This window comes from Brienomyrus brachyistius, chromosome 3 (genome assembly GCF_023856365.1).
Source record: "Brienomyrus brachyistius isolate T26 chromosome 3, BBRACH_0.4, whole genome shotgun sequence".
Classification (NCBI taxonomy): Eukaryota; Metazoa; Chordata; class Actinopteri; order Osteoglossiformes; family Mormyridae; genus Brienomyrus; species Brienomyrus brachyistius.
In genome coordinates, this window is record NC_064535.1 from 3,776,644 (window position 1) to 3,792,406 (window position 15,763).

The 15,763-nt window shown below is 45.6% G+C and overlaps 1 protein-coding gene across 5 annotated transcripts; it reads left to right on the forward strand.

Moving 5' to 3' along the window:
* Positions 1-968: 968 nt before the first annotated feature.
* zbtb18 (zinc finger and BTB domain containing 18) lies at positions 969-10,748 on the forward strand. Of its 5 annotated transcripts, none has more exons than XM_049008996.1 (2): positions 969-1,279; positions 5,822-10,748. In XM_049008996.1, the coding sequence occupies exon 2, from the start codon at positions 5,836-5,838 to the stop codon at positions 7,462-7,464; it is 1,629 nt and encodes a 542-aa protein (XP_048864953.1). In that variant the 5' UTR covers positions 969-1,279; positions 5,822-5,835; the 3' UTR covers positions 7,465-10,748. The 5 variants fall into 5 exon arrangements, with proteins under 5 accessions (XP_048864953.1, XP_048864950.1, XP_048864951.1 ...); XM_049008993.1 differs by lacking the exon at positions 969-1,279 and adding an exon at positions 1,339-1,495; XM_049008994.1 differs by lacking the exon at positions 969-1,279 and adding an exon at positions 3,609-3,880.
* The last annotated feature ends 5,015 nt before the right edge of the window (positions 10,749-15,763 follow it).

Here is a 15,763-nt window from a genome sequence, read left to right on the forward strand (position 1 = left end):
TATTTTATATACCTTTTAAGTCAGGTATATTTTCTACCAGTTTTCTAATGAGCGATACTGAAAAGTAACATATATTCTTTGCATGACCCAACAATTGATTATTCAGTTTATTATTACGGATATTACTCTGTGTCGTAATTATAATTGAAAGATGATATGGCACTATAGGTTTAGTAATTATTGGATTTAAAATTTTGCTACACGAGAATTCACTCGGATAAATTACCGGTAAGTTTTAAGATTTCTGCACGAAAACAAGTATAGTTGACGGTATAGAAAGTGTATCGATGTGAATTTTGATATTGGCAATGCATAGGTGTATACTACTGACAAAATTCTAGTTTTACACAGTAACCCTTTTTTCCTTTTTATTGTGTGTCAAGACTTTAACGTTAAGCCAGCTCGCGTTATAATTTTATAATCATGTCCAAAATCTTCAATAATAGGACTCTTTTTACTGATATAAATATTCAAATTATACACTTGAACTCAATAAAACACCTTTGAGTTTAATGGCACAGATAAATGCTCAAATTACAGTGGAGAACATTAACCCAGAAGCTGGATCTGTATGAATGAACGCTTACTTAAAGGACGAAGAAAAAGAAGCATATATAAAGAATATTACACAAGGTAAAACTTCACCTAATCCGACTAAAATAAGCATTTGTACTTGTTTAAATAATTATACGTAATTAAACGCATTCTCTCACGCCTCCACTCCCGGCGGCTTCATCGCAGTCACGTCGCACCCCGCGGAGTTTTCTGGAGGATGGTGGAAGCGCGGCCAGGGAGGCAGTGCACCTGTTCTCCTCCGTAGCCTTTCGGCCGAGCCGTGACTACAGTACCCACGTAACATTGCGTTCTCTCGCTCGCTCTCTCGCTCTGTGCCCTGCGCCAGTCTGCTCGAGGAACCAGCTCGCTCGGCCCTTCTTTTTTTTCTGCCTTCTCACTGTTGCCTGGTGTCAACCTACGCCGAGGACAGACGTCCCGCCCCCTTCGCCCCTCGGCGGCCGCTTCCGATTTGCCCTGGCGCTTCCTACCGCCGTCCCCATTGGCTCCTTCCAACGCCAGTCGGTCGCCTTCCCCCCTAGCTGGAGAGTTGAGTAGCAACAGCTCGGAAACATCTGGCTGCCGCAGCTCGTCTCTCTCTCTCCTCGCTCGCTGGCTCCGTCTTTCCGCCGCCGCAGGTTGTTATGGAGAGCTGCTGAAAGTCAATCGAGTTGTTTTTTTCAACCGAGAGTATTTCACGGACTCAAGAAGCGGGAGCTTGTTGTCTGTAAGTGCCTTTAATACGGGTGTCTTTTTAAAAGGAGATGAAAGGGGAGGGGGGGGTAAGGCGAATGGGTGGGCTGAACGGGGAAAAAGTAACGCTGCTTTTTAAACGACAGTTCCCGTCTCCGGTACAAAATAGTTACGATGTTAGATACTCAAAGACCGTCTAATGCGTCCCAGCGAAGCGGCGGGGCCTGTGTGAGAGCCAGAAATACAGCAGGTTGGTCGGTTACTTTTTTCCCTTAGCTGTGACTGTGCTTGGGTCAGTGTGTGTGTGCGCGCGTGTGTGTGTGTGTGTGCGCGAGAGAGAGAGAGAGAGTGTGTGTGTGCGTGCGTGCGCGCGTGTGTGTGTGTGTGTGAGAGAGAGATTGTATATCATTAGCTCGCCAGTGTTGTGTTTTTTTTGACGACTGGAAAGCGCCACTTTGCTGGCCGGCTGGAAAGCGCTTGTGTTTTTCTTCCAAGCCTGGGAGGCGACGGGATTTCATAGCTAGCCTACCTGGTCATTGAGAGAAAACAGACGATAATAAAATAAAGCCGCTCTTTCAATCACAAGCGTCCGGTGCATTATTAGTAAGAAATACAATAAAGTTTGGAATGGAAGTGAATTATAAAATAGTAAATCCTTTTTGTGTTTGGTCTGTTTCGGTGTTTCTGTAATTGCATTTGAAAACATGACCAAAAAAGTTTCTTCCATAGTAACGACTAATTAAACAGTATGACCTGATACATAGTAATTTCAGAGAGGAAATAAACACGAGACGTTGGCTTATAAAAATATCCCACATTCTTCGTTTTACATTGAAACACGTGAGCATATGTATATATACACACATATATATAAAGAGAGCATGTGATGAAATCATCGGTGAAATGAAGTTTAAAAAATTGGGGGTCTTTGCACTACTGCTGCAAGCAGAAATTCACACGGAGACCCCGAAAGCGTAGTGCACAGGAATCGGTGCGCACTGCATAGCACAGACATACGTTTATTCAACATTTGTCTTAATTTATGTATATTTATGCATTTTCTTCCTCCTCGGGCAGATGATTCGGACGTCTTTTATCTGCTTGTCGGCCGCTCCCACACAGATCAGCGCAGACTGTAACCCTACCTAAATCTGCCAAATGTTTGAAAGTTGGGGTTTTTATGATCGCCGATATGGGGGTGATGAGAGAACGGAACTCGCCGTAGGTGAAACTGCTGTGATCGCGCTTTGAGGAAGGAGACAGATGTCTGTCCGGAGATGTCGTTTCTCACACCGATTTCTGTAAGAGACCCGCGCCGCGTCCGGCTTCGCTCCAATGGATTTCCTCGCTGAAACGGAGCGAAGCGGAAACTTCATTTGTACGACTCCTACTTTCTAATTTGATGAGATATCGGTTGCTTTTTATAGGCTCTTCGTTTAATTTGGCTGTTGTTGGTAAAGGGGAACCGTAGTGCATATGTTCTCACAGTAAAAAAAAACAACTGGGAGGAAGAAGTATCACGCAAAAACCGAGCACTTGCATATTTAAATCGGAAGATTGTAGCAAAGTTTTAGTCTTTCTATTATGAATTCTTTGTTTTCTTTTAAATGTCTAATCATGGGCTCTATATGGTTGTAGCCATTGTTCTTTATTAGTTTTTTTTTCTATTAGTTGTCCAGAGGGTGTGTAAAATGAATGACGGTTCTGGCGAGGCAGTGAACCGTACAAAAGTCGAAAACAATATCATCTGCGTGGATCTGTCAGTTGCAAATGTGCTCTGCTGGCCTTTGTTTATGGTTACTGGAAGGAGAGTAGTGGGGGGGGGGGGGGGACTTGAGGGTATTTAAATTCTCTGTGCAGGAAAGTAGGTTAGGAAAAAGTGTCGGTTTTCACACAGACCTATTTTGTAAAACTTGGAGATTAGAAGTTGAGAAGGCTGGCCGGTGTTCAGCAGGAACACCTCACTACACTGACACCCCCCTTTTTTGAAGGAGGGAAAGAGAAACAAAGTTGTGTTAAGGAGAAGCTGGTGGCAGGAGTGTAGAGGAGCAGCATATGGCAGTAAAAGGAGCACAGCTGGAGGTAGCATTTCCATCTGAACGTGATGTCAGACCAGCTGACAAGCTGCCATCCATCCCCCCCCCCCCCCCCCGTCTTTTATTGTAGTGCAGGCTGGGAGTTAGTGAGCACTCGCATTCGTGTGCCGGAGTAGGTATCTCATTCCCCTCCAACATCTTCTCCACTTTGCATCTGTCTCTCGCAGCTTGATTGTGTGTGTTCCCCCCCCCCCCTTTTTTTTTGTGGCGGTACCCCCCCCACCCTCCAACCAGCTCAGCTCACCCCCCCCCCCCCCACCCCCCGCTCCCCCCGCAACCTCCTCTACGAATCGGCAAAAGGAGCAGCCACCGTTCCCGATCTGCTAGAACAGAGGACTTAATCGAGTTGATGTATGCTGCAGGTACTGCGCGAGGGGGCATCTGAACACAGGGCTGTTTGTGTCTGGGGAAGGGGGGGCCGCCGGCTCCCATCCGCACTGCCTCACTCCGAAGGTCAGGGGCTCCCGGCATGGGAAGTGAAGGATTTTGTGTTCCCGGACTGGAGAGAGGACCGGCGGTGGCTGGAGACAGGATGAGAGGTTGTTTGTTCCATCCCATCGCATGTCTGTGACGTTGTGAACCGTGACTGACTTAGTGCTTTTGGGAGCAGCGTTTTTGTTATTATGATGATAACAGCAATAGCGGTTTTATTACTATTATTGTCGTTGTTAGTTTTGTGGAAGCTTTTTTAGTGAAGTTTGCGCTCGGAAAGCGGTTTAGCTTTGAGAGGTTTTGCGCTAACCTTCGCGGTAGTTCCATAAAGTGTGCCCATCGCTTCATGCGCTTGTCTGTTCTCATGTATAACACTATCGGCTGTAATCTAGGCTAAATATATGGTTGACAAATGCGTCTAAGTGTGAAGAAGACAACAGAAAACTGTGCTTTTCGGCTCTCGGAAATAGCAGTACAGACGGAGTGCTTAACGCATCCGGTAGCCAATGTGCTTGGTAATGACCGGAGAAAAGAGAATGTATGGATTTTTTATATATATATAAAATTGACTGTGACTTCATTTGTAAGTCCCTTTTTTCCCTTTTCCCCTTTTTTTGTTGTTGGTGACTAATTTAGAACTTGCAGATTTGAGCTGCCTGAATTGGCCAGACAGCTGTAAGCGCACTTTGCCTAGTCTTAATCTCTTTATCTGGGCAGCAGCTGCCATATGGCCCCAGTCAGCTGGATCAGATGTTTATAAGCTTACTCCTTCGTTCCTCCCTGTCCTCGCACCCTCCTAATTTGATCGCCGCTACCTTGTGAGCTGTCCTGTAGCCTTTATTTATAGCCATCTTAGGGATTAGGGATTGATGCAGACTACAGGGCACTTAAAGTGATTGTATTGTAAATCTTCTGGCCTTTTTTTTTTCTTCTTTGGTTTAAGATGTGCAGTTTCTCGAAGGATGGGGGCAGGGGTTGCTGGCTGGGGGGATGGCTAGGCAAGGGTAGGGGGGAGTGTGTGCGGGGGGTGTAAACAGCATTGTCCCTCTAAGCTTGTCTCATTAAGAAAATTTGGAGTCTGATGTGGGAGCCGCACAATGAATTGACCAGATTTAAGTGAAGAATTAGCATTTTCTAATTGCTCCTGCACATACTTTTGTGACCAGCTCTCGGTGTTTATGGGTAACAGGTGTGATTTATTTTTTTCACTTTTTGCATTCCAAATAATTTGTTGGTTTTTTTTTTTATTATTATTTTAGTTTTTTTTTTAATCTTCCACTTTTAAGAATGTATGATTCGGTTTTTAATTTTTGCTGATATGGGTTGCAATTGTAAATCCAAGATTTTTACACTTAACCGCTTGCTGTGTTTTGAATGAAGAATAGTCCTTTAAGTTGCCCTTAGACATAACGTAAAGTGTACAAAAAGATTTCTCGCGTGTGTGGTATGTACCTGAAAGCCTGTTACTTAAAAGCTGCGCCTTATCCAGGGCGGGCTATATTAAGCATAAACCCGGTCTGAGCGCTGACTGTAAAACCGCGGGTTTGCAAGCCGGTGCTGTGGCCACAACGGGCATTTCGGTGTATAAAAGGGCAGCAGTTGTGCCTTGCCTGGTGTGAGCCCAGGCAGCCACAGATCACCAGAGGCACCTATCACCAGTTGCTTTGTGAATAAGTCAGACATAATGCGAGTTGTCCTGGTGCGAGGATCGTTTGGACGTCTTAACGGTGGCCAGCGAGAGATGGCTCAGGGAAATAGACCTCTTAGAGTTTAAAGGGGGTCATCCAGTTGACTGTTTTTTTTTTTTTTTTTCTTTTTTTGACTATTACGGCAAAAAAAGGTTTTTGTTTTCTGAGGCATTTTCAGGATTTTGTGGGGGTTTTTTCATAGTTTTTTTTTAAGTGTGTTTCTGTGTGTCTTGTGTGTGAGAGAGAGAGAGAGAGAGAGAGAGAACTTGAGAGCTTCAGAAGAAAAGAGGAAAAAGAGTAAATGCTGAAACTAAACAATAGTTGTCCTGGAGGGACTCTAACATCTGCTGTCTGTTTCAGGTTATGAAGACAGCATGGAGTTTCCAGACCACAGCAGACATTTGCTACAGTGTCTGAGTGAGCAGAGGCACCAAGGCTTCCTGTGCGACTCCACCGTGCTGGTCGGCGATGCCCAGTTCCGGGCCCACCGTGCCGTGCTGGCATCCTGCAGCATGTACTTCCACCTCTTTTACAAGGACCAGCTGGACAAAAGGGACATTGTTCATCTGAACAGCGACATTGTCACGGCGCCGGCCTTTGCGCTCCTGCTCGAATTCATGTACGAGGGGAAGCTTCAGTTCAAAGCGCTGCCCGTGGAGGACGTGCTGGCTGCTGCCAGCTACCTCCACATGTACGACATCGTCAAGGTCTGCAAGAAGAAGCTGAAGCAGAAGGCCACGGCTGAGGCGGACAGCACGCGGCGTGAGGAGGACGCCTCCAGCTGCTCCGATAAGGTGGAGAGCTTCTCGGAGGGCAGCACGGGCCACCCGGCTGCCGGAGACCTACTGCCCAGTGACGACGAGGACCTGGACGCCAAGAGGGACCCACTGCATGAGCCGGGCAGCATGTGGATGCGGCTGCCTTCTGACCCCGCCGGGACTCCCGGGGGCACCCGCAGCGGGGAGGCGGAGACGCACGCAGCGGATGCGGGGAAGCCGTCGCCTGCCGGAAGCCCGTGCAGCTCCGCCGGCTCCCTGTCCCGCCGCTCGGCCTCTTCCCACGGGGCTGCCGTGGACGCCGACTGCGCCTTGGACCTCTCGGTGAAGTCCAGCCTGGCTGGGACTCCCGGAGAGGCGGTGGCTACCGGCACCGGCACCCCCAGTAACGCTTACTACTGCGGTGCGCCGGCTTCCGACGGCCTCCCAGGTGGCCTGGTGCAGGTGAAGGTGGAGAAGGACACGGGCTCCGACGATGAGGAGTTGGCCGGCGGAGACTACGAGATGGACCACAGTGGTGTCAAGGAGCCGCCGCCCAGCACCAACGGTGCCACCGGCACTCACCGCAGGCTGGGCTACGAGGCGCACCTTTCGGCATTGCGCGATTCCTCGCTGGCCGGTGAGCTGGAGCGGGAGGACAAGGCCAGCGAGGACGACGAGATGCTGAGTCCCGAGAGCGAGCGGGCGCAGGCCGAGGCCGCCGCCATCGACGGCTCCCTGCTGCCCTACGTCTCCAACATGCTGGGTGCCCCCCATGGTCAGATCTTCATGTGTCCCCTGTGCAGTAAGGTCTTCCCCAGCCCCCACATCCTCCAGATCCACCTCAGCACGCACTTCCGCGAGCAGGAGGGAGTGCGTTCCAAGCCGGCCGGCGATGTGAACGTACCCACCTGCTCCATCTGCGGCAAGACTTTCTCCTGCATGTACACGCTGAAGCGGCACGAGCGGACTCACTCCGGCGAGAAGCCCTACACCTGCGCCACGTGCGGCAAAAGCTTCCAGTACTCGCACAACCTGAGCCGGCACGCCGTGGTGCACACCCGCGAGAAGCCGCACGCCTGCAAGTGGTGCGAGCGCCGCTTCACGCAGTCCGGGGACCTCTACCGACACATCCGCAAGTTCCACTGCGAACTGGTCAACTCGCTCTCTGTCAAGAGCGAGGCCCTTAACCTGCCCAACGTGCGGGACTGGGCTCTTGAGGACAGCTCTCAGGAACTGTGGAAATGAACAGCAGAAGACAAGCGACAGGAAAAAAAGGCAACAAAAAAAGACTCCTTTTTGAGTTCTAGAGAAATCTGAATTATGTTACCTGGCAGAGAGGTAAGGGAATGGGGCTGGGGATGTGGGACGGCCAGAGGTCAGCGGTAGAGTCTAAATCAGTCATGTTTCTCGTCCTTTTCGGCGCAAACCTTGCTAAACTGCACTTTAGTAGCACATCGAAAATGTTACTGCTGATGTTTATTTCCTGTTATTTAATTCTATAATTGTATATTGTTCCCTTAAAGTGACTGGAAATTTTTTTCAGGTTTTGTACAGAAACACAGACTCAAGAGGCTGGTGTCAATAATTGTTTTTTTTTTTTTTTTTTTTGTTAAACACTTATATTTAGTTTCCTTTCTTTTTCCTTTTGAGACCAGAGTATAATGCATCCAAGACTTTATGTGCTCTTGAGCTCTCTGTTGGCAAATTTATTTGTAAAACTGCAAATTTTTCACACCATTTTGAAGATCGCAAATAACACACTGGAGAGAGAAAAAAAAAAGATATAAATACACTAAACGGGTACTGTGAACGTAAATACACAGCAGAGCACATATCCACGTATGTGTGCGTATCTGTGTGTGTACTGTGCACTACTGTACTTTCCTTGGCATTTCTCATACCTGGTGATCTTCAGTTATATTTTGGAAGGAAGCCTGGTTGCTGACAGATACAACACTTCCATTACTGAACGTAAGGCTTTTTTTTTGTATGTAAAGTAGGAAACTTGACTGATGAAAGACAATATGGTAATCATGCAATGTACAGCATCCTTTTTTGACAATTTTAAATCTTTTTTTTATTCTTTATAATTATGATAAATTGACTTTGCTTTTACTTGCATAGTTACCGTCGTTAGACATATCCCTTGTTAAACGAAAAAAAAAAAATCTTATGTTGACTGTATAGATTTCTATAGTGATTAAGGAGATATTTTTCTGTCTCAAATGGGATCTGTTGTTGCATGAAGTCCAAGCTGTATAATAAAACATGTGAATTGCTGTATTACTGTAAACTGTAATTGATCAGATACCAGACAGGCTGTGCCAATATTCCCAGGTTCAGTCTGTTAAAATCGTAAATGTAACAGCTATGGAAAAATGCATGAATTTGATTTATTTTAAGATTTTTTTGTTGTTGTTTTGCATCTGGAGAGTGTGTTTTAAATTAATTGATTTTAATTTCTGGGTAAAATAGATTTTTTTTCCCCTTTATTATGTGGTTTTGAGCTCCTATGGATTGATCTGTGGGACAGAGAAGATTTTGTACAAATGCACTGTTAAGTTTTAAGTATGTGTAGAATTGTACCAGTTTGCGACCTCCGTCTGACAGATCCTCAGTGTAGGGGACACGCTAGCACTGGCTTATCCTTTCGAAGACTTATCAGTCTGTCAAGCTCTGCATTGCTGGACTGTCAAGAGTTCAGGTCCGCATCTGCTGTCTATATCAAAACAAGGATCGACCTTTTCATTTTTTATTTTAATCTCATATTTAAGAAGTAAGCTGTCTTCTTTGTCAGTAATTTATTTATTTATGTTTTGATTTGGCACTTGCTTCGAACTTGAAAAGCTGAGGTCTTTTTTCTGTTTAGAAAAACTCACCTGCACGAGCCTGAATACACCTGAAGTTATTTCACGCAAACAGCTGAAAAAAAAGAGTCTGTGAAATCTAATTTTGTCACACTCCCATGCATCTGTACGTGTCTGTGAACATGAGTGTTCCCACGCAAGCGTTGCGGACTTCTCCCTCATAGATATATGCAGGCATGCACCTGGCATTCAAGAGACCACACTTGACCAGAACACACTTGGAATAATTGATTTTTTTTTTCCTCTAGTATAAAATTCAACCTCATTTAGATGTCTCTCTAGGTATGGAAGTCCTTTATGGAAACAAACATGTCTTGCTCCAAAGCCCTTGGGGTTGTTAATACATCAGAGAAAATCTTTACAATAACAGAAGGCAGAATTATCTTTAGCGATTTTGTGTTTCAATTGGACACAAATGTTTTGTAAAGGATTATTTTCAAAGAACTGCTTCCTGTTGGGGGGGGGGAGAAATGGTGCTAACAAAACTGTATAAAATGGCTCGACATGTGGCTTTCGCGTTTTTGTGCTTTCGTGAACGTTCACAGTCGATATTCCCTTCAGCGAAACTGTCCGCAATTTTCCTGAGAAATTCCAAGACGCATTAAGGCCACACAGCCTGGATCATACTTGTTCTCGCTCTCTATCTCTCTCTCTCTCTTTCTGTCTCTCTCTCGCTCTTTCTCTCTTTCTTTCTTTCTCTCTCTCTGGGAGAAAAGGGGAAAAAAAATAACTATTTAAAAATAAATAAATAGAAAATCCCTGCCCTAGGTTGAGAGGTGAAAGACGAAATGCTAAAGCTTTGGCTCGACTGGAGGTCGCTTGTATGCACGAGAGGTGCTGGGCTCTGTACTACTGCTGGAACGACTGGCTAGTCCTTCCAAGCTCAGGGGGTCGGTTTACTCTGCAGAGCATGTGAGAGCTACATCAGCTGGTGAAGACCACACTCCGTACACACCGCACATGGCAATTAGCATTTTGCACAGTGGTAATTCTCCCCCATTTGCACTCACCAGTAATTTGTATGGAATATCATGGAAAAAAAGAACATCATCTGTGGTTTAGTTCTTGTTTTTTTGGTTTTTTTTTTAGCTTACTTTTTCTTAATTGTACTTGACGGCCTTAAACTACTGTAAACGGCTTGTTTTTGTTCTGAAGTTTATTACTGGCATCAAATTGTGTATTACTGGACTGTTTTATTTGATATTTTCCTTAACAGAAGAAAGCTGTGAAAAAAAATAACCTGTTAAGCATCTCCATTTATCTTTGGTGACTTGAAAACAGGAAAGGTCTGGTGTAAAAAAATAAAAAATAAAAAAAAATTATTAAAAAAAATGAAAAAAGGTTGAAATGTAGGGGACACTGTAAAGAGGAAAGGGAGGGTGAAAATAATTGTCAGAAAAAGACAATCACTGTCTGAAACGAAGCTGATTTAATTCAGAATACTCACTTTTATTGGCCATCCCTCTGAAGTGTTGTTCCATTGACATTGTTCATTGTTTATTTTTTGGATGTAGACATTTAGCTTTGACAATCATAGTATGTTTTATTTTCTCAAGGGGAGTAATTTATGAGCCTGTTTAGTTTTGTACTTTTTGGTGTGCTGTTGGTGAAATTTTTAAATTGTGTGCTAACTGCAATAAATTATAAGAACCTGAAACCTCATTTGCATATTGCCCTGCTTATTTCCAGTGGATGTGTGATCGATGATGTATGGGTCCAAACATGTGATTTTTCCTTTCTGTTGCTGAAACTTTAATTATTCCTTTAAACACATAATCATGTTTTTTAATTTTCTCTGTGCCATTAGAGGATACATTTTACGTGGACTAGACTTGAATATTTTTGGAGGTTCTTAAATATATATGTTTTTTTTTTCATACATTAAAATGAAAGACGGAGGAGAATTTTGAATAGGAATATGAGACTAGGTGTCAAAATCAAAACCAGGCTTTAATCATGTCTCTGGTTTGTCTTTAGAACATTTAAAATTACAGTAAATAATGCAAGAGGTATAGGCCTGGTATATTTGAATTAGCCTCTAGTCGCTTTCTTCATGAAGACAGATGCGAAAGGGGAATCACTGTAGGTTTGTGGTGGTGGTGGGGGCTTGCCCCTCTCCGTTGTTTACTGAGCACTGAATTGCATAATTACTTGCATATGGGGGGACAGTTAAACAGCAATATAGATATGAAATCTGCATGCGTGGTACGGATATTGGGGCACGACTAACCATCTGGATTTCAAAAGCCAGAAAAATTACTCAGTGCCTTCCCACGGTATTACTTTTTGCTCACCCAAATGTCATCAGTAATGCGTGCGAACTGGAATGTTTACCTTGTTACGTCATTTGTCAGAGCAGTTCTAGTTTCTAGAACGATATCTAGATATATGTATATTCTACGTTACCTAGAGGTGAACCTGTTAAGCGCGTCACAGCGACATGCGTCTTATAGCTGCATGAACGTGTCCTGCAGCAGGACCAATACATGCCGTTTGCGCTTCATCATCGTAGGACATGTCTGGAAGAAGACCAGCCTTCATCTCCCTCTAACCCTATCGATAAATAACGTTAAGTGTATGAAATCAGTTCTCAACATTTCCACCTTGACAGGTAGCGCCTCAATGGCTTCCGGTGAAACCTTGCATGTCACAACACGGTAGGCATCAGCTAGGCATAAAACGGATTTGATTACCGTTTCTAGGTGCATCAGACCGGACAGCTTGCCAGACTAAACCTAAGTGACAGAAAATTGAATTAGGACGAACCTAGATATAATTTCCTTATTTGTTTAATAAACCTTTATTGCATTTAATGCCGAGAGAGACCTGTTTATCAGTAGGTTACCGATGTGAGCTGGATCTCTCTTTTTGGCGTGGGCAGCACCTACGAAAATGTGCACCAGCTTGGATGAGCACCCGCCCCCTTCGTGCAAATACACACTCTCACACACACACACACACCCGCACATACGCGCACTCCTGCCAAACACTTCTTAATGTACGGTTTCCCAGAGAATTTAAAAAAAAATCAGTGTTGTCCAATGTCTCGCTGCTCGCAAACCTGGCCTTACAGATGCATCGAGGGCTGACCACTTTGATGTCAGTACGTGTTATTCATCGGGGGCATCGCTACAGATGGCGTACTGTGCGCCGCTCACCTCCGATGCTCCATCCAGCACATTCTTAAAACATTTAAAAAATAAATATATAAAGATAAATAGTCACAAGCTCCGCCGTGGTACTGAAAGACGACACTTTTTTTGGTGCTTCACGGAAAAGTGTGCTTTGCCAATATCATACACAGTTTCATTCACTATAAAGAGATTCGAGAACATTTATTACTGAAGCATTTTTATTGTTAATTTCAAAAGGTGGCCGAAAAAGCAATACAATCTACCGTTTCATGAAGAAGCATCATTAGCCAACTTGTTGGCTCCCTGTTTAACGACAGCCCAACGCCCGTCAGTTATAACAATAGTAGCAATTATGGTTTATAAAATTTCATGCGAATCGATTATTTAACATCTTTCCATCAGAAGGTAAATATATAAACCCATATTCACTCTTAAAATTTTACAGCCTCGAACGACGTCAAATCGGTAACGTTTTTTTCCCTGGCTTTGTATGAAAAACCTTTTCATAGAACAGAATTTACTTTTTCGTTTATGTATTAATTTGTGCAAAGTGCAGCATTTGGCTGTAGTTTTTTTTCTTCTTACAGAGTAATGTTAAGCAGTCGGATTTTGATTCCAGTCAAATAAAGCCAGCCTAGAGATTCAGCGGCTCCGTGTCGTAAGGGAATGCATTTTGATATTGATAATAACGATCATGTAATATACTCGTTCATTGTTTGCAAAGCTATAACATTTTGCATTGCCCTCAGACGGAGCTGTATATTCTGCCTGTAAATTTAGGTCATTAATTTGTATCTGTCCTTTGTTTACTTAAGGAACGGGGACAAAAGGGCAGCTGCGGAAACATTTGGCTGTGCCGAAGGGCAGCGGGCTCAACATGTTAGAGCCCCCGCGACCAGCCTGGGCTCCCGGCCGCTGCCACAAACGCGCAAGTTTGCGCGAAACGCCGCGCCAGCAGCCTGCGAGCTTCGGAGTCCGGGCGGGGGGAGGGACGGACGAACGGAGGGAGGAACGCACACAGCATCCGCGGTGAGAGATGGCCGCGGAGCGCGATGCTGAAGTTAATAACCCAAATGCCACTGTGGGCTGCTTAATGAGGGGGGGGGGGGGCACGATTTCGCTAAAGGCTTTGAGTGGAGTGAAGAGAAAGGCGATGGCGAGAGTTTGCCAGACGGACCGGAGATCCCAGCCATTTCGCGTGGTTCAGTCGGAACCGCCTACAGATGTAGGCGAATTTAACTTTAATAATTAGGGTGTATTTTCGGCTCCTCGTCGCTTTGAAACGCTTTTCTGCGCAGAAGAGTTAAAAAAATGGACAACTGGTGCTGCTTGTCAGCTCGAGGTTGTTGGGCAAACTGAAGTACACGTTTCAGTTATTAAACAGACAAAAACTTGACTGCTTGAAGTCAGACTTAATAAACGTTAGAGGAAGGGGATCTGGAGAAACTGGAATTTTGCTGGATTAAAAAAGAAACGTGTGTGGCAGGAAAAGTATACAGAGGCGAGGAGATAAAAGGAAAGGTGACACAGACAGGCGGTGGGGGGTGATTTCTTTCTTGTTCGGATCGTCTATGTATTAATAAGAGCCATACTGTCAGGCGTCCAACTCCCATAGACAGAAGGCAAGCAGCAAGCGTTGTCTCAGCCTGGACAATGCGGGGTGCTGCCAGCCGTCGGGTGAGCAGCGAGAGGCGTGATGGGAGTTGATTTGGGGGGGGCAGGGCAGTTTGTCCCACAAGAGCCGGTCTACTCAGCATCCTCGAACAAAAGATGGGGGACGCAATTCGAACTTGAATGTCTTCGTCTCTGTAGGAGGGGTCTACAACGCCTGCCCCCCCTTCCCCCACCACACACACACCAACCCAAATCCCCCCCCCCCCCCCCCCCAAATGAGGCCCTCTGAAACGCTTTGGAGCACTTCTGCGACAAGATTAAACACAGTGAAGTTCTTTGTGCCGTCCTTACGCTGGGTGGGGGAGTGCGAGGCAGGTTTGGCAAGAGGGCCGGTGGCTGTTTACAAAATACCACTGCGAACGAGTCATTTCATTTTGAAAGATTACCATAACCACTCAGTAACACAACCGAGCGCTCGCTTAATGTTTCATGAGGAAAAAGGCAGGAATTTCCTGACAGAAAATCTTAAAAATTATGCGTTGTTTTCCATCATTCATTGGAAAAGAGACGCGATTCGTTCATTTATAATACAATGTGTGATTATGTGCACTTTGGTGACACTGGATAAAGTCAAAGAGATGAAATCCTTCACAATAGTCTTTTGAAATGCAAATGCTGAAAAAGTCTGAGATGTTTTTTTTTTTTTTTTCCCTTTTCGTTTTCTCAGACGACCCCCCCCTCCTCCCCCTGACCACGAGGCAATCGCTAGCGCCTCAGTGTACAGCAAGCCAAGCGGTAACTGTTGATAATCTCTGCGGGGTGTCCATGGCACCCTGTCCGAGCGATGTTGCCGGGTATTGTGGAACTAAAAACAATGGGAGCTCTGCATTTAAGATGGGCCGTTAGGGAGGGGGGGCATGGGATGGGACGTCCAAAAGCCCTTCATTAACAACGCATCTGTGACGACAGCGAAGCGGACCCCCCCCCCCACGTCATTGTGTGACAGGCTCATCCCCACCAGCTGTTGGTGGGCCCTCTGGCCACTGCAGATAAGTGGAAGACAGGGTGTATGATGTTGATAGGGTGTGTTTGCTTCTGGCAAGATTCACGCTATTGCAAGTCAGCACTTTTCTCCAGGGAACCGGCAGTGACCTCAGCCCCGTGGGGGCAGTGTTTCATGAGCGAGGTGCATGAGCGCGATACAGATGCTGCACGCATGGGTGTGTTAAAGACGCGCTTACTGCATCCACTTGCATGCAATGCAACTGTGTGGTTCTCACCGCCCTCGGTCCCTGTAACATCTCTGATGAAGATTTCATGTTTCCTCTAATTTCTGCGAAACGTTCAGTCCCACATAGTCCGGGGGCACAGTCTTGCTGTTTCCTGTGGCTTCATATAATGCACCGTTCTCGCAAAATGCAACACTTCAAAAAAATCACATGGGCAGCATGTACGGTGAGGTGAAACAACGGAGATAACTGAGAATTGGACACAGTTTGGGTTATCGGAGGAAGCTGTACGTAACATGCATTCACAACCCTCTCTGCATTTAAAGTCAACATCAGCTGTATTTAAATAAATGAATATTTGGGTACTGAGGTCAAAGGTGTTCTAGGGAGTGGTATGGAGGGAGATGTAGGCCCAGCGCATGGGGGTTTAATGCAACGCAGCAGCACAGAGCAGTATATAACAGAGAAGCGAATGCGCATTATATCAGATAACAGATTAAGAACAAACTGCGGCAAGAATGACGCATATCGACGCGGTCTTTGCAGCGCTGGAGGGGGTCTCCCCATTCTCCCCCCGGGCTGCAGTCTCGCCTATCTTCTCCTCAACGGAGCAAACGCGAGGTTCTGCCAGCTCCCCCACAATGACGGCCTGGCCCCTCCCATATCTCCTAGGAAACCTTCCTGTGCACCTTTCGCATGC